The 20,460-nt window shown below is 44.4% G+C and overlaps 7 protein-coding genes across 7 annotated transcripts; 4 read left to right on the top strand and 3 right to left on the bottom strand.

Moving 5' to 3' along the window:
• Positions 1 to 37: 37 nt before the first annotated feature.
• On the bottom strand, positions 38 to 7,011 carry LOC128253593 (AP-2 complex subunit alpha). Its single transcript, XM_052982104.1, has 9 exons — positions 6,654 to 7,011; positions 5,495 to 5,758; positions 4,472 to 4,683; positions 3,797 to 4,252; positions 3,142 to 3,731; positions 2,152 to 3,079; positions 1,806 to 2,089; positions 1,540 to 1,744; positions 38 to 1,479 (listed from the first exon to the last, which is right to left on the bottom strand). The coding sequence occupies exons 2-9, from the start codon at positions 5,556 to 5,558 to the stop codon at positions 1,402 to 1,404; spliced, it is 2,817 nt and encodes a 938-aa protein (XP_052838064.1). The 5' UTR covers positions 5,559 to 5,758; positions 6,654 to 7,011; the 3' UTR covers positions 38 to 1,401.
• Positions 7,012 to 7,749: 738 nt separating this feature from the next.
• On the top strand, positions 7,750 to 11,110 carry LOC128253594 (F-box-like/WD repeat-containing protein ebi). Its single transcript, XM_052982105.1, has 3 exons — positions 7,750 to 8,141; positions 8,207 to 9,417; positions 9,483 to 11,110. Exons 1-3 carry the CDS (start codon positions 8,084 to 8,086, stop codon positions 10,326 to 10,328), a joined length of 2,115 nt encoding a protein of 704 aa, XP_052838065.1. The 5' UTR covers positions 7,750 to 8,083; the 3' UTR covers positions 10,329 to 11,110.
• A 21-nt stretch (positions 11,111 to 11,131) lies between these two features.
• LOC128253595 (ribonuclease H2 subunit A) lies at positions 11,132 to 12,359 on the bottom strand. The gene has a single exon (XM_052982107.1). It carries the CDS (start codon positions 12,292 to 12,294, stop codon positions 11,251 to 11,253), a length of 1,044 nt encoding a protein of 347 aa, XP_052838067.1. The 5' UTR covers positions 12,295 to 12,359; the 3' UTR covers positions 11,132 to 11,250.
• Positions 12,360 to 13,353: 994 nt separating this feature from the next.
• On the top strand, positions 13,354 to 14,126 carry LOC128253548 (60S acidic ribosomal protein P1). The gene is made up of 2 exons (XM_052982011.1): positions 13,354 to 13,554; positions 13,702 to 14,126. The coding sequence occupies exons 1-2, from the start codon at positions 13,483 to 13,485 to the stop codon at positions 13,963 to 13,965; spliced, it is 336 nt and encodes a 111-aa protein (XP_052837971.1). The 5' UTR covers positions 13,354 to 13,482; the 3' UTR covers positions 13,966 to 14,126.
• A 226-nt stretch (positions 14,127 to 14,352) lies between these two features.
• On the bottom strand, positions 14,353 to 14,913 carry LOC128253547 (uncharacterized). Its single transcript, XM_052982010.1, has one exon. It carries the CDS (start codon positions 14,840 to 14,842, stop codon positions 14,417 to 14,419), a length of 426 nt encoding a protein of 141 aa, XP_052837970.1. The 5' UTR covers positions 14,843 to 14,913; the 3' UTR covers positions 14,353 to 14,416.
• A 140-nt stretch (positions 14,914 to 15,053) lies between these two features.
• Positions 15,054 to 15,683, top strand: LOC128253546 (ADP-ribosylation factor-like protein 16). Its single transcript, XM_052982009.1, has one exon. The coding sequence runs from the start codon at positions 15,105 to 15,107 to the stop codon at positions 15,681 to 15,683; it is 579 nt and encodes a 192-aa protein (XP_052837969.1). The 5' UTR covers positions 15,054 to 15,104.
• Positions 15,684 to 16,245: 562 nt separating this feature from the next.
• LOC128253537 (tetratricopeptide repeat protein 8) lies at positions 16,246 to 20,234 on the top strand. Its single transcript, XM_052981992.1, has 5 exons — positions 16,246 to 16,329; positions 17,062 to 17,512; positions 17,605 to 18,488; positions 18,548 to 18,736; positions 19,152 to 20,234. The coding sequence occupies exons 2-5, from the start codon at positions 17,131 to 17,133 to the stop codon at positions 19,368 to 19,370; spliced, it is 1,674 nt and encodes a 557-aa protein (XP_052837952.1). The 5' UTR covers positions 16,246 to 16,329; positions 17,062 to 17,130; the 3' UTR covers positions 19,371 to 20,234.
• The last annotated feature ends 226 nt before the right edge of the window (positions 20,235 to 20,460 follow it).

Below are 20,460 nucleotides of genomic sequence, written 5' to 3'. Positions count from 1 at the left end.
TTTGGTGGCTAAATCGTATTGGAAAAATTGGAAAATGTTTTCAATTTATATTTATTTATTTATTTAAATACATATTTGTTTACGTTTACAGTTAAATTCCTGCATTTGCTATATGTAGTTGTGGTTTATGTTCTTGTTGCTGTTTGTAGTCGCTTTTGTTTTGTCTGTGAGTGTTGAATGGAATTTTTGTCGAATTTTGTAACATTTAACTATTGCACTTTGGAAAGGCTTCCCGCTTCCCACTTCCAACTAACATGCACATTGGTTGATACGAAAGGATTGAGAGTTAATTGGTAATAAGTATACGATGAGAATTTCCATTATCGGTATTCAGTATTAGTATCTATGTATATAATGTATATTTTAGTTTACAATTCTTTGTTCTTCGGCTGCCGCGACTCGATTGAAGGGAGTTATCAGCAGATTCATGGCTTGCTACTGCATCGGATAAGTTAATACTTGGTGCTATAAAAATCGCTTTCCTTCCCAGGAAGCGGCACAACATGTAGTTCTCTTCAGTTTATCTATGATACACATACAAAACAAAATAATACACAGGATCAATTGAAAAATTCTGCTATAAGTATAATAATATTTTGAATGTTTGCTTTTGTTTCCTCTAAATTTGACTTCTCTTCGATTTTCGATAAATTTTCAGTTGCTCAACAGTGAATAATCAAGGAGAGTTTTTGTTTGACCATCTTTAATTATTTGTCTATTATTTAATGAGATTTCTGCTGCTGCGGCCTCATCATCAAATCTTCACACTCAAAAACGCTAAACATGAATTTCGTTTTGATGCAATTGCAATAATCAATATGTGTATAAATATTTAGATAACGATTTGCATATTTGTCATTTGCCTGCATCTTAATAATTTCCTTCTTTTTTGTTTTAAATTGTTTTCTGTTTTTATTACAACGACGTATATACTAGGTATATGTATGTGGTTTGTATGAATGTATATCTGTGTATAGGTATATAATATCCAATTGCTACTGCCTCGAAATGATGCAACAATATATAATTTGTCATACATATTAACATAATCTAATTATGTTCTCTCGTTTCTCTACTATGAACTTTTTGAGCTTAACATTTACAAAGAATTCTGATACGGATTCGGATGATTAGGATGTGGGGGAGTGAAGGTAGGGATAGGTTTACAAAAATATTATTCAAATCAATACGAAACGGGAAAGTGAAAAGTGGACAAAAAGCTCACTCCGCAACGTGCTGCTGGAGAAGATAAAAGGTACGTATGAAGAGAGTAGGAGTGACTGGCATTACTAAACGCTTTGCTTTGATATTTCTATAGGTGATTGGGATTGTGCATTGTAAAGTGGTTGCCGTGGCTTCGTAGCTCCATCTCGACCCCTCCCCGTCCATGATTGTTGTGGCTTAGAACTGATCCGCCAGTAGGTCGCAGATCTCTCTGGTCACGGTCTCCTTGCTGGCCCGAACTGTCAATCGGAACATCTGTGAACGAGTAGGATTAGCATAATTTTGATCAATCCCATCTGTCCACAAACAACTCACCTGAGCCTGCTTATTCGGCTCCAATCGCATCAGGCAGCCCACCTGCTGGGATTGCGTATGGATAATGCCCGCACAGACCATGTTGTCTGGATTGGGATCGACCTGGTCCAGTAGCTGCATGCCGAAGCCCATCAGCTTGTTGCGAGCTCCGGCCAAATCCAGTGGCTGGGCTGCCTTGAACACTTTCTGTGACCGTTGTTGTTCCCTGCAAGTAAAATCACATTAATTCACAAGCAGAAATTCCAGTAGAAGCCCTCTTTAATTACCCGCTTAAATTCTTCCATCGCGCAAAGAAGGATTCGGCATTCATTTCGGTTGGCTCAAAGAACTTGTTCACGCTCAATGGCAGTTTGATGCTGAACTTCTGCTGGGTGCCGTTGTAGCGGAAACTGATCTCGATGGTTGGCGCATCGGCGTAATCCTCGATGCACTCTGCAGTGAGGAGTTGTTGGATCTGGGCGCCGGCCTCCAGGGTCGGCTCCACCGCCTTCATCTGCACGTTCAGCTTGAGCGCATCCTCGGCGGACCATTGCAACACGGGATTAAAGTTCTGCAAACAAAAGGCGGGAAATTGTAATGCCACCAAAGATATTTAACCAAGTAAGTACTTACAGACAGGGGAACCTGCGTCTTGTTGCCATAAAACAAGCCCAATCGTCCCAGATTCTGACGGAACTCGCTCTTAACGCCGATCTGCAGCATCTCGTTTTCGAAAAGAACTCCGTTGTTCTTAAACAAGAACTTCTTGGTGTTGTACACGGCACTCGAGTTGTTGTTGCTGCTGTACATATCGCCCAAAACATCGATGAGTGTGCTGTTGCTATTGCTACCACCGCCAATATTATTCGATGGCGGTGTACTCAAGCCCAGGAGATCCGTGTTCGCGTTGCTGTTGTTCAGCTTGCTGTGCGAGTTGTTCACGTGGGCATTGTTCTGCGTTACAGAAGACAGCGGAGCCGGGCTCTTCGACTCCCGGATCTCGTTCTCCGGCACCCGGCCGGGCTTCTTCTTCTTCAGCACTGCCAGAATGGAGCTCTCGCGCTCCGGGAACGATGGCATCTCCTCCAGGACGGTGGCCAACACGTCCGTCGATGCCACAATGCTGAGCTGCAGATATTCGCTGGCTCGCTGCTGCAATTCCGCATCAGCGGACCGAAGATTGCTGTGCTGGCGGAACACATCCTGGATATTGGTGCGAATCTCCGGGAACAGGTTGATGAACTTGATGTACGTGGAAAGTAGCAGGGCCCGCGTCATGGGCGAGCACAGATGGTACTTGGAGTGCAGCAGCTTGAATTGCACCAGAGGTGCGGATCGGGAATCGCCGGCAATCAAGTTACCGAACTCCCCCAAAATGTATCCGCCCACTTTGACCATGTTCTCGTGGCAGGCAGGCGCCTGGAGCGCCTCAAAAACGGTCTTGGCTGCATAGCCCTGCACCTCCTCGCGGTTAATTACGATCTGAATAACGCGGTACCAAACTTCCTCGGACACGTAATCGCCGGCAATGCGGATTAGATTGAGTATCACATCCACATACCTGGGAAAATGTAAATTGCAGCTAAAATTGCAGTTCCCAAAGGTGGAAAAATCAATGCTTACCAGGTATAGTCCGTGGCGTACTTCTCGGCCAGAATGGCCACCTTGAGCACCATCTCCTCACGAATCGAGTAGTCGGCCGTCTCCAGATAGTTGAGCATCTCCTGAACAATCTCCTCGGCATTGCCGCGATCGCACATGGCGTACAAAAGATCCACCGCCATTTGGCGCACGGAAACATCCTTCTCCATTTTCATCGAGAGTATGACCACCTCCTGGTGCTTCTTGACCTCCTCGTGCGAGAACTCCGACGTGGCCAGGTGGCACATGGACTCCAGAGCCAAGTAGCGCAAGTTGGTCTCCCGATTGCTGAGGAACTGGCCCAACTGGTTACAGGCGCGCACCAGAAGGTTCGGTTCGCTGTCGCTGTGAATTATCAGATTTATGGCCTCGAAGAGCACAGCGTTCTTGGCGTTCGAGTGCTGCACCTTCTTGCTTTTCGGCGGCTCTTGCGCCTTGTTCAGAATCGTCTCCAGAGTCTCGTTCAATCGAGCCCGCACGCCCGCCTCCTCGGTCACCGGATTGTAGTTCTGCAGCAGTCGGAGAAGTTTCACGGAGAGCCATGGAGCCGGCACAAAGTAGTAAGTGTAGTCCTGCATAAGGGATTTGGAGATTAGATTGAGTGCTTTCATACTAAAAGCAAATCTTTTTAGCCCACCTGAAGATCCGTGTAGCTGGCTGTCACGATCCGGGATAAGCGTGAAACGGCCAAATTGACACAACCCTTGTACTCGTCCGGATTGCGCTTCACCAGGGCGTCGATCAGCGAGGTGGCCGCTGTGACTACTCCCATGTGCTGATCATTGAGCAAATGGATGATTCGCGAGGTCCACTCGCCGCCGGGAATGATGTCCGGCGAGGAGCGGAACAGGCGGAGCAGGCACAGCGCCGCCGACTGCTTCACCACGTCCATGGTGTCGCCCGAGACGAGTAGCTTGGGTATCTCGTTGGAGAAGGACTCGGCCATGTCCCGGCTGCCGATGTTGGCGATGCACTGCAGCGCCAGGTTAACATGCACAGGATTGCGCGACTGCAAGTCATTCTTGATCGACTGGATGATCAACCGGATGAGGTCGCTATTCGTGTTCACCAGCACCGAGATGAACAGGTAGCCCTATAATCGAAAAGCGAAATGTTATAATAGTGATATAAGCAATATGTTGAAACCATTTAATATTAATTCTTAACTAAGATTTTGTAATAAAATTTTAACTTTTTTAAATACTTTTTACCATTTACTTTAACATAACTAATTGTGATATACAAATTTCATCTATTGCGGGTCGCTCTGAATAACAAAATGATTATGGAAACAATTATTTGGTGTACTCACGATCTGCTTCTCTGAGTATTTGTTGGAGGACAGCAGATTGACCGCCTCCATGTGGCCAAAGTCGATGTCATGGCCGAGGAGAAAGATGAAAAGCAGCTTGCATACATATTTCTTCTTCTGATAGCCGTCGAGGGTTTTGTCTCCTTTGAATTTGCTCCGGATATTGGCCAACTCCTTGTTTATGCGTTTGACCTCCGCCTCTTTGCTTTTACCTGTGGATGGTGAGGGGAAACATATATTAGTAATATGGAAAAAAAGTGGATGAAGGTCACAGAAGGAGATTCACAGTAAAACAAAAGCGTTTCGTCGGCAGAAGCACTGCTTTCTTTTTCGGCCCATGGTTGATCGATGGGAGAGCCGACAACTTCACACTTCTCGACTCTCTCCATGACGCGACTTTTCTCCGGTTCACAGAGGCACCAATTAGTACCAGTCACCGATCCGCTGCGGAACCTCAGCTCTCCGATATGCTGCCCACAAACCAGTAACTAGTAACCAGCATACGAGAACATATATGTAGCAAACAGCGAGCGGTGACGATAATACCATACAGTGGGGCTTCAAGTTAACTATTGTCGCGATACAACTTTGAAGGAAGCTAGTTAAGCTAAGAACGGGCGCTCAAATCTGCTATAAGGCAGTGTATTAAACAACACAAAAAACATGCAACAAATGTAATGAATGTCAATGTCGAATCGATGAAATAAAAACTTGGTCTTATCACGGCATCACAAAGCCAAAACTAAACATTGTTTTTGTTTGTTGCTGTTTTAGATTCCTGATGAAACTTAAAGTATGAATTCTTTGTTTTAAATGGAACAGAGTGTGAAACACCGTATCCATTGTATCGAGTGCCTACTATATGTGTGCCTTTGCGCCGCCCCGCTTTATTGTGAGTGCGCTGCTCCTGGTAATTGATCAAGAACTGGCGCTGATTCCGCCCCTATGGAAAATCTCTTGCCACTCTACTACTGCCCTGCTCAATTGGATTTAATGGTTGTTACCCAAGAGATCTGCACTTACAGTTCCTTATATCCGATATAAAGACGGCCAGGCCTCTCATGCCATCCCCCCGCACCGGCGCCATGGTAGTTAGCTTGTTAATTTTCGCTGGTTTTATGCAAACTGGGGGCGCAAGAAAATCGTCGATCGAAGGCGGCCGAGACTCGAGGCGTTCTTATCGCTCGAACTCGACGTCGGATCCGGAGAAAGATATAGTAGTTGCTTTCCGCTCTGTCTGTCTATATTTCTCTGCTTCGGATCACGCTCTTCGACGCCCTTTGCGATCTGAAAACGGAAGAAAGTTTTGATTAATAGAGGGATTTAGATATTGAGAAAATAAGTGATCGATAAAAGGTTATGTTAGTAATATTACTCATAGGTAACATTTTACATAATACAATAATGTAATAGTAATGTATCTATTAAACAAATTTAAACCAATGTGAAGATACTGTTTAGAATAAAATGTAACCGCCTAGAAGACAATCAATTTTAAGAAATGATAACATAAATACAAAATCAATAATATAAACGCAATATAAAAAATATAACAAATATAAACAATCATATTGAGCACAATATTATTTAGCTTAACCATGAAACGTTTATGGAGTTTATCATAGGTGTCTTAAAAAGTATGTATCCACCCGATAATTTTCTATACTACGGAACTCAGATAACGATTTATATGAAGAGTTGTTGCCTGATAATCTGTAAACATTTATCTAGAGAATTAAATAGTCGATTTCTATGCTGAGTGTTTCTCGCTGTGCACTTTATGTTCGGTGAACTCTGACATTTTCGCGTGGAAGCGGAGCACCCGCAGTTTTGGCATCCGATTTATTTGCAACTTGGCAGCGTTTTGCACGCTGATAAAGACTCTGTGACCTCGCTCGCCCACTTTTTATCGCTTGGCGAAAAGCGATGTTCACTTGGGCATTATTTGTATTATTTCGGACGACCACCGGCTTCTGTTTCTGTTTTCTGATTCGCTTTCTGTTTCGTTTTATTTTCTGTTTTTCACTGCGCTCTCTTTGCGCCTTCTTTCTTGCCTTCATGTCACGTCACTTTTTCAACGCTGGATGACGAAGGCATTTCGCCCCAAAATAAAACACCAAAGAAGCCACCGAAATTAAAAACATTAATGGGCGTATTATAATTTTTTTTTTGGGGAGCTTACTTCTCCGATTTCCGATTTGTTCGATGCTCGGTTACAGCGGACAAAATCGTTGAGCGTTGCGGAATTTCTGAGAGAGTTTTGGAGTTGGCTTCGCTTGGAATCGCTTGGAATCGCAATCCGGAATCAGGAATACGGGGTGTTGGCCGCGGAATGTTTGGTCTGAGTGTTGCACTTTATGTAACTCCAACTGGCTGGCGATTTCGCCGCGCTGCTTCGCCGCTAATTTGATTGCTAACTATTTCCGAGCGCAGAGCAATTCACTAAAATGAAAATTTCTATTGATTTTTCTTCTCTCTCGCTGCCTGAGAGTGGAGCCATCTAGCGGGCGCGGGTGTGCAGATTAGTGGGACCGAGTGGGAGTAAGGCCGCCATACCGCAGGGCTGGGTGATGTTTTGAGGTAAGGTGTTATTTCCTTACAGGGTTTTTTTAATGTTCACTAATAACAGTGAAGTCTCTGTAAGACAAACACTCAACCACGAAACTTTTTTTTTTAGAAAAGGCTAACTTCATGTATTTTTTCTGCAAAGCTATTAGTATCAAATTTTTATTCCGACAAAATTCAGCAGGCGGTAGTATCCCTCTTTTTATTCTATAAATTCTCTATTGAAATGTCGAACCCAAGAACTGCAATCAAACATATAATTCGAGTAAATTGAGCTACAAAGCAAACTGAACTTAACTTATTTAAATTTTAATATATTTATCTGTGTTTAATTTCCGCAAGAATTAAACTATTATTTTAAAATGGGATATGAAATAAGTGAACTCCTATCAAAAAAGGAAATTAATGCGGGAACTCGTACCGTATAGGAATTAAGTATGCAAGTTTGATGTTTCTCTTAAAACTTTTCTTTAAACACTTTTTTGATATGTATTTATTTGTAGCTTGCTGTTGAGTTTAAAAAGTTTATAAGGGCTTAAATCAGTAAAGAAAATGTTTTTTTTATAATTTTTGATTCCAGCTCATCATTAAAGAGGAAAAAAGTACCTTAAGTTAATTGCAATAATTGTTAAACATGATTTTAACCCTCCTGAATACAAATCAATTTCATAACTTGTGACGTCATAAAATGCATTCAGTGCGCCACCTCGCTGTCCGCACACCGTGCGATTACTCCGCCATTTTTTTGCGCGTTTCAGAAACGCGTTTTCGATTCGTGGGTTTTATTTGTGAAAAAATATGTGAAATGCTTCAGCGGCAAGCAGCAAACTGGCAGAATTAAGAGCACAGGACCAACAGGACTCACAAATCGACCAGGAGCAGCGGATATCCGGATATCGTTGCCTGCAAGGGAAGCGATACGAGCCGAATGCAGACGCATGTGTTACGCAGCAGAGTTCCAATTTTCGCACCGCACAAAAACATAATTGGCACAGAAGATTGGAGATTTTGTAGTGAGCCAGTAGCAGGAGCCAACAGCCGGCAGCCATGAGTTTTTCCAGCGACGAGGTGAACTTTCTGGTTTACCGATACCTGCAGGAGTCGGGTGAGTAGACCACGACCCCTTTTGGTGATAAGTACCCGTAATCTTCTGTAATCCCCGTTTCCCAGGCTTTCTGCACTCGGCCTACGTGTTTGGCATCGAGTCGCACATCTCGCAGAGCAATATCAATGGCGCCCTGGTGCCTCCGGCCGCACTGCTCACCATCCTGCAGAAGGGTCTCCTCTACACCGAAGTGGAGTGGAGTGTGGGTGAGGACGGCGAGGTGGCACGCCCCATTGAGGGCCTCTCGCTGATAGACGCCGTCATGCCGGAGGTGAAGCCCCCCAAGCCCATTGTGAAAACAGAACCGGGAAAGCATTCCGGCGCAGTGGACTCCTCCGCCCCGGCAGGTGGCAACCAGAACAGTCAGAACTCCAAGCCAGAGATCAAAATCGAACCTGGCACGGGAGCAGCGGGCGCAGCAGCCGGCAACAAGACCGCCGGCAGCACTACAGGCACCAGCACGCCGACAGATCAGACGGCCGGTGAGGTGGACTCCAGCGGAAACACGGCAAATAGCACGGGAGGAGCCACCTATACAGGCAACAATGGAGCTGGAGGCAATCAGGCAAGCACCGCAGGAACCAATAACACTAATAACCCAGCTGCCGGAGAAACAGCCCAACCAGGCGCAGGTCAAAAGAAATCACAGAGCTCCAATGAGGCGGGCAGTTCATCCGGCGGCAACGCGGGCAATGCGAATGCCACCAGCACCGACGATGCAGCCTCCTCCACTTCCACAAACGGCAATAGCAGCACCTCCAGCAGCGTTGAGCAGCCGTCCAGCGGGGTGACGCCAGCTGGCGGCGGCACTGTATCCACCTCCAATCCGGACGCGGCGACAGCCGGAGTAGCGTCCACGGCAGCAGGCGCCAAGGCGCCCAGTGGAGCAGTCACGATTCGAGTGGGAGCCCAAGGAAATAGCGTTCAGGCGGGTTCGTCAACGGCCCAAAACTCGGCGCCCAGTGGAACCATCTCCTCGTCCACCGGTGGAGGCGCCGGAACTCCCGCCGCTCTGGTGCCCATGGATATTGACGAGAGCATCGAAATACCCGAGTCCAAGGCTCGTGTGCTGCGCGGTCACGAAAGCGAGGTGTTTATCTGCGCCTGGAATCCGAGCAGGGATCTCCTGGCCAGCGGTTCGGGCGACAGTACTGCCAGGATCTGGGACATGTCCGATGCGAACACCAACTCCAACCAGTTGGTGCTGCGACACTGCATCCAGAAAGGCGGCGCCGAGGTGCCCAGCAACAAGGATGTCACCTCTCTGGACTGGAATGTAAGTCGAAGTCATTTATTCTGCCTAAATTTATAATCCTTAATTCCTTAACGTTTTTTTTATAGTGCGATGGCTCCCTGTTGGCCACTGGCAGTTACGACGGCTACGCCCGGATTTGGAAGACCGACGGCCGACTAGCCTCCACTTTGGGCCAACACAAGGGTCCGATCTTTGCGCTCAAATGGAACAAGTGCGGCAACTACATTCTCTCGGCTGGCGTGGACAAGACAACGATCATCTGGGACGCATCCACGGGCCAATGCACGCAGCAATTCGCTTTTCACAGTGCGCCAGCCTTGGATGTGGACTGGCAGACAAATCAGGCCTTCGCCTCGTGCAGTACGGATCAGCGCATCCATGTGTGCCGACTGGGGGTAAATGAGCCCATCAAGACTTTCAAGGGACACACGAACGAGGTGAATGCGATCAAGTGGTGTCCGCAGGGCCAGCTGCTGGCCTCCTGCTCCGATGACATGACCCTGAAGATCTGGAGCATGAATCGCGATCGCTGCTGCCACGATCTGCAGGCGCACTCCAAGGAGATCTACACGATAAAGTGGTCGCCGACGGGTCCGGGAACCAATAATCCCAACACAAACCTCATCCTCGCCTCAGCCTCGTTCGATTCTACGGTGAGACTGTGGGATGTGGAGAGAGGTAGCTGTATTCACACGCTGACCAAGCACACGGAGCCGGTCTACTCAGTGGCCTTCAGTCCGGACGGAAAGCATTTGGCCTCCGGCAGCTTCGACAAGTGCGTACACATTTGGAGCACGCAAACGGGACAACTCGTGCACAGCTACAAGGGCACTGGCGGCATTTTCGAAGTCTGCTGGAACTCCAAGGGAACTAAGGTCGGCGCCAGCGCCTCAGATGGCAGCGTTTTTGTCCTGGATCTACGAAAGTTCTGATCTCCTGAGGAGTCGCTGCTGGATTTCGTCTATTAAGCAAACGCTTATATTAGTCAGGTGTCCTTTTTCAACTCTTAATTTGGTGGAAATGGAATTGATAAAATTTCACTTGCGTTAGATTCGATATAACTTTGATCTACATTTATATATTACATTTTCTCGGGCAGTGAAACATAACTAGTTCCAATTTTGCCAATGTTAATCGACTTGAAGCTGGAATCTGGGACGCATGTAACTCCTTTTTTAGCTATCCCGCCCTGCAATCTGTATTTGTAATTGCTTTAAGTTCTAATTAGCTCTTTAAGGTATAACTCTTGAGATCCTACCGCTTTTGTCCACGTCTTTTTCGTACGCTTAATCCCGAGTCACACACAAAACGAGATGCACCTGGGATTTCAAAGGCTCCAACTTGGTTGTTGTTCTCTTCCGATCTGCAGGTGCAACTCGGCTCTTTTTAAACTTAGTTATAAGCTCTATGTTTCTAAGGTCGTACCTTTTTATACAAAAATCGTTTAGTATAACTTTATGCATTTTGTTATTGTGTCGATCGAAGATGCCAGCCAACAAAAAACTTCAAAAATCCTTAAACCAACCCATCATTTTACCTTTAAGATGAAGGGATATCCAACGAGATCAGATTGGACCGATTCACGCATACATTCAGAACAGTGTAACTGCAGCCCCACATAGTCTGTAAACGAACATAAGCCTAAGAAATATTAAGAACACAAGAATGGCGAAAACAAAAACATCTGCAAAATCCATTAAAGATACAAATTAAATTGAGTTTTCTTCGACTTGGGGTAAAAAGTTTTATTATTTGGGTTAGAAGAAAACAATATATAAAATAACTTTTACTAACTTAGAGACAAACTATTTTCAATATGCTGACTAGCTTAATGTATAGATTATCATTCAAAGTTTAGAACTCTATGACATTTCCCAGATGTCGTTGCTTGAAGAAGCGGCACTCCTCGCGTATCATCTCGCCGGATTTGGTTGTGCCTTTGAAGAACTTGGTAAGCTTGGTTCCTGCGTACTTTGGCTTCTCGGTGTCCGGCTCATCGAACTCCATGTCGTAGGCCTTGTCCGCCAAGGCGTTTTCCGCCGTAGACCAACTAAAGCGCACGAGACGAGGAAATCCGAACACCACATCGATGTGCTCGGCCAGGAATCTCTTGGTGACCGGATCGCCAGGATAACCGCTGCCAAAGGCATTGTCTTTAATGACCAAACCCTCGGGAAACTTCCACACCTTGAGGGCATGATCACGGGTTACCTTGGCACAGATACTCGCTGCCGAGACAATGGGATAGGTGGAGTCGGCCTTCTTGGCCACAGTGATCTTGAAAGTGGGGAAGCGCTTGAGCAGCTTCTCCTGGTACTTTTCCGGCGGACCCACTGTGTCCACATACACCTGCGCTATATTAACGCCTGCATCGATGGCCTGCTGGATCAAACCCATGGCGGAGTCCATGGAAACCTCGTTTAGCGAGCACTTGGATCTCCGGTACATGCTTGTGCTGATTGTATTCGGCGATATGATCTCCACGGCCCAGCCAATGCAACTGGTGGCATACTCCTTGGTGTTGATATCGTTGAAGATGACATCCCGTTTCTCCTCGGTCAATTGTTTGGAATCGGCGCATCCCAGATCCTCGAGAGCCTTTTTGCTATCAAGCGGACAGTAGGAAATTCCATAGACCATGGGTCCCAGGACGGGACCACGCCCCGCTTCGTCCACGCCCAGCATGCAGGGTTTATCCTTGCAAATATCCGGAACATCACTCAAGTAAACCGTATTCCGGCTGTTTTCCTTGGCGGCTATAAAGGGTCCCAGAGTTTTCAGAGAACTGATTTTGTTGGTTTCCTTTAGGTCCTCATCTTCGGGCTTTTCGTCCTTCTCATCGGTATCACATAAAGTCTGGTTTTCCTGCTTGATTTCCATATCTTCTTGGTCCGACATTTTTGCGCGCCTTTTTTTGTTTACTTTTTATCGCATAGGGAGCAGGGTCACCATTTATTAGGGCTGGAAACACATCGATAGCACAAACGATGTTATCGATGATTCTATTTCTCTTTTAAACATCGAAAGTTACAAAGTCCGATAAGTTAAAAAATCAAAATCCTAAAATATAAAGTTTGGAAGAACAAGTATAATTATAACAAAAATGTAATTCATCATGCACTTTCATAATATTACAATTAATGCTAATATGGGAAAAATTGTTTTGATAATTCAATAAAGAACATTTTAGGGTCATTCCAAAGTAGTTTAGAAAATTAAAAGATTACGAAATACGCAATATTATTTAAAGTTAAAATACTGATCAACAGTGAAAAGAAGTGTAAACTATTTAAATTGTTTGGAAACAGTTAAAAATACAAAATAAAACAATTAAAAAAAAATTTTGTTATCCGTTTATGTGATTTTGAAGTCGCTTTTATTTGATATTACTAGTCTCGGCTTTTAAGACTAATGCTTAAAACCACAAGAAAATTGTTTCTTACATTTATATATTATATGCTGATTAGAAGATTAACATACGATACAAAAACATGAAAAAATTTCATATAATTTCAATTATTTGTAAGATAAAAAACCAAACCATAGAAATATCAAATTCGTATGTGTTACAAATAGGTTTCCCGTTCCAATTATATATTGGCTTTGGTTTTTAGTTAAGTTTATCTTGTTACATAAAAGTAAAAATTTTATGACAATTATAGTTTTAATACCAATCTTCTATTCAAGGTATCATACATAATTAATTAAATACATAATTGCGAGTATATAGATATTAAAACTATACCTGTTTTTGTGTTCAAAAAATTTGAAAATAGCTTCATAATTTAACATGACTAATTAGTTTCAATAAAATGTACTATTGGATTTTTTGACTCGTCAAGCATCTAGGAGTACCCTTAATATTATCTGTACTTTCGTGATAATATCGACGACAGCCCGACCACCAATATCACGATAGAGCTATCGATGTTTTGACAGCTTCGCTTCCATCCCTACCTTTTCCTTCTCTTTCCGGTTTAGGATTTTGACCAGCGTGCTTGTTCTCGTCCCGAGCTAAGGCCATTTGTTATAAACAATTAATTTTTGGCAACTTGCACAATCAGTGATTAGCCACAGCACTTCGACATGTCCACCAAAGCCGAGCTCGCCTGCGTCTACGCCTCCTTGATCCTGGTCGATGACGATGTTGCCGTCACCGTGAGTTCTGTTTTTCTATTTTCGTGGTGCGCAAATCCTCCAAAGCCCAAAGCATCTCGCAGCGATATTGAAGGATTTGCGGTCCCTACTTTGAATTAATTTACCCAGTGGCACGTGCTAATGATATTTCTTAAAATTTGCGAACAGGGCGAGAAGATCAACACCCTTCTGAAGGCCGCCAACGTCGAGGTGGAGCCCTACTGGCCCGGCCTCTTCGCCAAGGCCCTGGAGGGCATCAACGTCAAGGATCTGATCACCAACATCGGATCCGGAGTCGGTGCCGCACCCGCCGGAGGCGCTGCCCCAGCTGCCGCCGCCGCTCCAGCCGCCGAGTCCAAGAAGGAGGAGAAGAAGGTGGAGGAGTCCGACCAGTCCGAGGACGACGACATGGGCTTCGGTCTGTTCGACTAAGCGGGATCTGGAATCGTCTAGAGACCATTTGGACAACCTGACATCCGTTGTGTTTGTGCTCTAATCCTCGAGAGGTGGACGTGTGTCGTGTTTCCCCGACCGCGTACACGTTTTAATGTACAAACTCGAGGAAATATAGAAGACGTTTGCTAAAAAATGAAGTGATTTGTTGTTTGTTTACTGGAACGGTGTGAATATTACTCGGACACAGTGATAGGTTTGTTGCTTAGAGTACTCAAGATCGCTTGCAAATACCCTAGTCCTAAATTTTTTGAAGGAATATGCCAGAGGTAGATGCAGTTTTTAAAAATGGCGAATTTTCTCATTTAGAATAAATTTGTTAATTATTCATGTATCGGAAGGAAAAGGCTATTTGATACAAACGCTGTCATATAGCAATAAGGTTATTGCTGTCATACAGGAATTTTTTATTAATTTACAAAAACGTTAACTAGAAAACCATCTCCTGCAGAACCTTGGCCAAAGCTCTCAGATGGGGTCCATCAATCACTTTGAGACCCAATCCCAGCACGAATTCCGTGGGGCACTTGTGGAGTCCGGTTCTGTTAACCAAAAATTGAATGGCGCTGCGAGTCTCATCGGTGTCCAGGCCCAGGCAACAATTCATCGTGATGGGCACCGAAACGTGGAATTCCGGATTATCCACGGGTCCATGAAGGTAGGGAACCACCCGCTCATCCCGCTTCACATCGAAGTGCACGTTGTAGAAGCCGGGAATCTTGCCCAGTTGGGTGACCACAAGGAACCACTTGTTGGCGAATCCATGGAACACTATCTCCGTGGGCACACCATTCACATCGACTGAAAATTGCCGATCGAAGCCGATTTCGCGGGGTTTATCTGGTGCAGGGGTCATTTTTGGTATTAACCAGAGTTAAATTCCGAATTTGTTTACAATGAGACAGCATAAAGTGTGGCTGCAAGGCGAAATTTTTAAAATACCATCAGAATTTTTCGAACAGATGGCGCCACCCTAACAAGCATGTTTTTAAATTTTATTGGCCACGCCTCTGGCGGAATAATCATGAACAAAGACAAAGTTTTAACTTTAATTTGTTGTTAGGTTACCAAGGCTACTTTTGTTTGATCTATTGTACATTAAGTCAATAAACACAGAAATGTCCTCATGCATTTGCTTGGGTCCCAAAAGAGCGGGTAAAACGCACCTGCTGAAAGCTCTACAAGACCCTGATTCCATCGATGAGACGACCTACTCAATGCCCACCATTGGTACTGGAATCTATCGCATACATTTCCCCACAAAATCGCCCAACGGGGATAAACACAGGCCACCCCCGGCAGATACTCAGGTTAACATACCTCATGGTGGAAAACATTTGCCCAAATCCATACAGATCCTGGAGATCGGTGGAAGTATGGCGCCCTTGTGGCGGCAGTATTTCGAGGATGTCAAGAAGCTGATCTATGTGGTGGATACCTCCAATCTCTGCCAGATCTCCGCCGCCGGTGTTCTTTTCTATTCAATCCTCACCGAGCCGCGCCTGCAGAAGGTCAAGATCTTGTTGGTGTTGGCCAAAATGGACTACTCCTACCGACAGATGCGAAACGAGGCTCTGCTCATGCTGCAGATGTCCAAGTTGCAGAAGCAGATCCGCCAGCAGGTGACCATCGTGGAGGCCAGTGCGGTCACCAAAGTGGGACTGGATCCCATCTACGACTGGCTGCAGAGGCCCTAAAATAAATTCTTTTAAATACAACATTATATTATATGTTTAATTTTACCAAAATGAAATCGTAACTATCAGAGACGCACTACCATTGATGATATGGTTATAGCTTGTTTCTTTTCTTGTCCTTGTATTTTTCATTTGTATAAGAATTATTCTACAATTATTAAATATAAATTAAATCCAAAACTACTATTTTATAATAATTACAATATAAATGATTTTATACTTCACTGGATAATCTCCCATATAGATTTGAATTATTTTTTATAACTTATCCAATGAGTAGTTCAAGCTTCCGGGAAATTGTATTGAGCAATTAGATTGTTATATTACCTGCATGGGCCATTAACTTTTAATGATTTAAACTCGAATTGGAATTAGAATGCCAGGTAGATGCACATGGTGGTCTCTAGCCGCAACTGTCCCAACAGGGACAAGAGCAGGCGCACTACAAAACCAATTAATGTTTTGGCCTACCAGGTCTCCATGGCAATCACCTAACCAAAGCAAACCAAACCGAACCGAACCGAACCGGAAGACCCTTTCCATGTGGCGCATATGTGTGCATATACATACCTGCCACAGGCCAGTCGATACAGAAGACAGAAAACCGCAGCGGAGGAGTCCACAAATTAAGTCCCGTGGAAAAGAGGTAGGCGGTGGAGGAGGTACAAGTTATGGGCATAGAAAAATTAGATGGCATGCAGACGAGCCAAGAACTAAGACCAGATTCGAATTCGATCCCAGAGGAATCCGCCGCCAGAAGAACCGCAGGAAGCAGAAGCGGCAGCGGCAGCAGCAGCAGCAGCCACATTCCTGATGCCCCTGGATTTTGGTCTTCGAGTGGCAGGGGGAGGGGATGACACGCATCCGGTTTTAAAATTCCAGCGATCAAAACGCAGCAGAAGAACCCGAAAAAAGGAACCAAACCAAGGAATTTGAACACTTGAATCGGACACAGATACACATTGCACGCAGAAAAAAAAAACATAAAGAGAATGTGTGTACAAATTGAAAAAAAAGCTTAAATACGATTTTCTTAGGAAGCATAGGAGTTTGAAAAGTATAGATAACTAAGAACTAGTTTCAAAAAATTACATTTTAATAATACTTTTTGGATCGAACACAGATACATATTGCAAGCAGAAAAAAACTTTTAAAAAACGTACTTGAAATTGAAAAAAAAATAGTTTACTATGATAATCTTAAGTGAAGCTTAGAAATTGTAAATAATTGAAAACTTCGCTTCACCTTAATATATATTTTTAAGTTTAAGAATTTCAAGGACTATTTTTCTGGGTGTAGTTTCGAAAGCAGACATTCTAATATTATAAATAATTATTAAATGAATTAATTTATGTTTTTATCCCTCCTTCCTTTTTAGGTGAAATACAAAATATTTTGTTTAGAATATTTGTTCGAGTGTTACGCTAAAAGCGAAGGACGCGAATCGATGGCGACTGCGACGCTGGAGCTTGACTACTTCAGGGCAGTGTCCCTCTACCGCCGCCGCTCCTACGAGAGCTGTGCGGAGCTTTGCAACGCACTCCTGCAGGCCGGTCACGATGGCCATGTCCAACTGTTCGCCACCAAGGAAGAGGAGGAGGTGGAGCAGCAGCAGGCGGAGCACACCAGATTCGGTAGCAATTTGCAACGCATTGGCCCCAGGCCAAGAGGAGCAGCAGGAGGAGCTGGAGGAGCTGGGGCAGCCGACTCTGGAGCATCCATCATGATGCCCACTTGGCTGATGGAGGGCGTGTGGCAATTAAAGATGCGTGCCCTAACGCAGCGCGTATTCCTGGACGATCTGGAGGTGGATGAGGCCGGGGATGAGGGTGAGTAGGTGAAAATCTGCGGGGGTATTCACCTTGTTTTCATATAATTAAGTCAAAATTAAACAAAAACTATAATGTTCGATTTGTTTTAGCCAACGAGGAAGTGGAGTTCGAGCGTATAGCAACTGCTGCTCGACCAGGGAGCAGCATAAAGACCGCTTTCCAGCCACGCCCCCTCACCAGTCAAAGGGCGCAGCAGCAGGCGAGGAGCAGGGTCGTGGGCGTGGGCATCGAGGTGGCCCACTCCAGCGATGGTCGCCTAAATAGTTCCAGGCCAGGATCGGCGGCAGTGGCTCGTCCTGGCACCACTCTCAGTCGACCGGGCTCCTCTTTGGGGGGCGGAGAAAGACCTGCCTCCCGTTGCGGCACTGCCTCCCGAGTTCGAGTCACTTCGGCGGCGGCCTTCCAAGTGGGTGATGCCACCGCCAAACTCTACCAGGCATCCCGCCTCAATCCCACCATATACGCCGAACGGGAGACCCTGGTCAAGGCGCTGTTCCAGTTCCTCTACTACCACGAATCGGATGTGCAAAAGGCATACTCTTTGTGCCAAGCGGTGATGGAAGTTCAGCGCCAGAAGCCCGGCAGTGGAGCCACTGCATCCAACTTGTCCTGGTGGTGGCAACAGCAGATGGGCCGATGTCTCTTGGCCCTCCACTATCCCCGCAAAGCGGAGCCCTTTCTGCAGCAATCCCTGGCCAACTTTCCCCATCCGGATACCTATTTACTGCTCTCCAGACTTTACCAACGGATAAAACAGCCGGGGAAAGCGTTATCCTTGATCGGCGAAGTGGTCGACACGCGACCCTTTGATGTCACCTATCGTCTGGAGCAGGCGAGGATTCATCAGGCCATGGAGCAGCAAGAGGATGCACTGCAGCTCTACAGACTGGTGGCCAAATTGCAGCCCATCAATGTGGAGTCTCTGGCCAGCATAGCCGTGGGTTACTTCTACGACAACAATCCGGAAATGGCAGTAACCATCATATAATTTTAGTATTTAGATATCTTATTAATGAACTTATTTTTATATAGCTAATGTACTACCGCAGAATTCTGTCCTTGGGAGCCCACTCCGCTGAGCTCTACTGCAATATAGCATTGTGCTGTCTGTATGGTGGACAAATCGATTTGGTTTTACCCTGTTTTCAAAGGGCTTTGGCCATGGCCACTCAGCCCGAGCAAAAGGCGGACATCTGGTACAATCTCAGCTTTGTGGCGGTGGTAAGTAATTTGAAACTTTGATGACTTAACTATTAAATCGCGGCAAGTTTAGTCCCAGAAGGGTTATTTATATATATCCCTGCGATTTTCGCGACATTAGCTTAAATTAGAATATTAATTCTAATATTCACTATGTTTAAAGGTTTATTAACCTCCATAAATTCAAAACTGTTAACAAGTATTTGACCATAATGTAAAGAATAAACAATTATTCCATTACTTCAACTATAAGGCATGAATTGTATTAAACCTTAAAATACTGTTAAATCATAATAAAATAATAATCATATTTCCAATTCCAACAATTTCTAAAATGATATCCCTACAATAAAAATGCTATCCGACATAAAGGTAAATTTAAAAGCTTGTCTTTTAGTTAAATCTCTTGCTCTAACAATATTTATCTTTATGTTAGACCTCTGGCGATTTTAATCTGGCCAAGAGATGTCTTCAGCTATGTCTCACATCAGATGGCCAGAATGGAGCTGCCCTTAACAACTTAGCTGTGTTAGCTGCCCAAGGAGGGGATATTATGGGAGCCAAGTCCTATCTAAATGCAGCTAAAGATGTGATGCCCGAAGGTTCAGAAGTTACCACCAATCTGCAGTTTATGGATGTGCACTACAAGCTGTAAAATTGAAGGGAAGTTTTAATGAAGACATGTACATGAGTTTGGAAATTATGTGTTACAAAAAGTTTCACAAATAAATTAAGTATTTATCTCTTTTTGGCTATGAGTCACCAAAGAAATTTCATAAAGTATAACATTATTTTTGTAGGAAAGCCCACCATATATTATATATAAATTGGTGATTGTTTAGCTTGACAGAATGGCAGGTCTGAAGTGCCAAATACTACTCAAAGAATGACTCTCGTTTTCCTTTTGTACCTCGGTTGCGGTCAATGCAAACCGATTCATGTTGCGAAATACCTTAGATTCAGACCCACCCACCAGTTCTCCCCACTCTAACCATTTTAATTAGCGGACTCAGCAGAAAAGCTTCGGCAAATGTTGTGCAAAAATCCAGCACAGACTCGTGGAGTTTTAGGAATCATTATGCATGTATGTACTATATGTATATGTGTTTAGCCATTTGTCAGGTGTTCAGGTCAGCAAATCTGCTGATGCTGGAGCCAAAGCTGTGTCTTCTGGCGGGGAGTGTCCCACTACCCCAACAACTCCGCCTCCATTGCCTTCTCTTTGTTTGAGTCGAACAAATGATAAGCGCCAAATATTTGTTGATAAATGTTTGAAAATTAAATGAGCAACGTCCGACGACGTTGAACTCATCGCGCTGGCATGCATAAGCTAAATATTTATCAGCCTAGAAGGGGCCAGACTCTAGAAACTCTACAGTTCTCCCAGCAGGGGATTACAGATTACAGATCCCACGGTTCGGGGGCCAAGATACTTATCGAAATTTAAATACCGCTCTCGAGATGTGCTTAATGAAAAATGGAGCCTCCTAAACGGATACAAAAAACGAAAATGCAAATTAAATTAGACTCATGAAAATAATATTAGCAAAATGTGGGGGACCGAATTCCGTGTTAATTGGGTAGCCAAAGTAACAAAGTAACTTATTAATTATCTTTGTTTTGTCTAAACTTAATCGTATACCCATTTATCAATTGAATTCAAGTTTGGCCTATTTACAAATTTTAGATTTAAATATTAATAGTTTTTAGATAAATATAATAATTATATTATGATAATTAAATAA

The sequence above is a fragment of the Drosophila gunungcola genome (genome assembly GCF_025200985.1).
Source record: "Drosophila gunungcola strain Sukarami chromosome 2L unlocalized genomic scaffold, Dgunungcola_SK_2 000052F, whole genome shotgun sequence".
In the NCBI taxonomy this organism is placed as follows: domain Eukaryota; kingdom Metazoa; phylum Arthropoda; class Insecta; order Diptera; family Drosophilidae; genus Drosophila; species Drosophila gunungcola.
Note: the sequence above shows the minus strand (reverse complement) of the source record. Positions and strands in the feature narration are given on the sequence as shown.

Coding starts and splice junctions, on each gene's coding strand:
- LOC128253547 (XM_052982010.1), bottom strand. CDS start 14,842: ATGACCCCTGCACCAGATAAACCCCGCGAAATCGGCTTCGATCGGCAA.
- LOC128253546 (XM_052982009.1), top strand. CDS start 15,105: ATGTCCTCATGCATTTGCTTGGGTCCCAAAAGAGCGGGTAAAACGCAC.
- LOC128253595 (XM_052982107.1), bottom strand. CDS start 12,294: ATGTCGGACCAAGAAGATATGGAAATCAAGCAGGAAAACCAGACTTTA.
- LOC128253594 (XM_052982105.1), top strand. CDS start 8,084: ATGAGTTTTTCCAGCGACGAGGTGAACTTTCTGGTTTACCGATACCTG. Junction 8,142..8,206: donor CCGATACCTGCAGGAGTCGG/GTGAGTAGACCA, acceptor CCCGTTTCCCAG/GCTTTCTGCACTCGGCCTAC. Junction 9,418..9,482: donor TCACCTCTCTGGACTGGAAT/GTAAGTCGAAGT, acceptor TTTTTTTTATAG/TGCGATGGCTCCCTGTTGGC.
- LOC128253548 (XM_052982011.1), top strand. CDS start 13,483: ATGTCCACCAAAGCCGAGCTCGCCTGCGTCTACGCCTCCTTGATCCTG. Junction 13,555..13,701: donor ATGACGATGTTGCCGTCACC/GTGAGTTCTGTT, acceptor ATTTGCGAACAG/GGCGAGAAGATCAACACCCT.
- LOC128253537 (XM_052981992.1), top strand. CDS start 17,131: ATGGCGACTGCGACGCTGGAGCTTGACTACTTCAGGGCAGTGTCCCTC. Junction 17,513..17,604: donor GGATGAGGCCGGGGATGAGG/GTGAGTAGGTGA, acceptor GATTTGTTTTAG/CCAACGAGGAAGTGGAGTTC. Junction 18,489..18,547: donor ACAACAATCCGGAAATGGCA/GTAACCATCATA, acceptor ATTTTTATATAG/CTAATGTACTACCGCAGAAT.
- LOC128253593 (XM_052982104.1), bottom strand. CDS start 5,558: ATGGCGCCGGTGCGGGGGGATGGCATGAGAGGCCTGGCCGTCTTTATA. Junction 4,684..5,494: donor TATATCGGATATAAGGAACT/GTAAGTGCAGAT, acceptor CACCATCCACAG/GTAAAAGCAAAGAGGCGGAG. Junction 4,253..4,471: donor AATACTCAGAGAAGCAGATC/GTGAGTACACCA, acceptor TTTCGATTATAG/GGCTACCTGTTCATCTCGGT.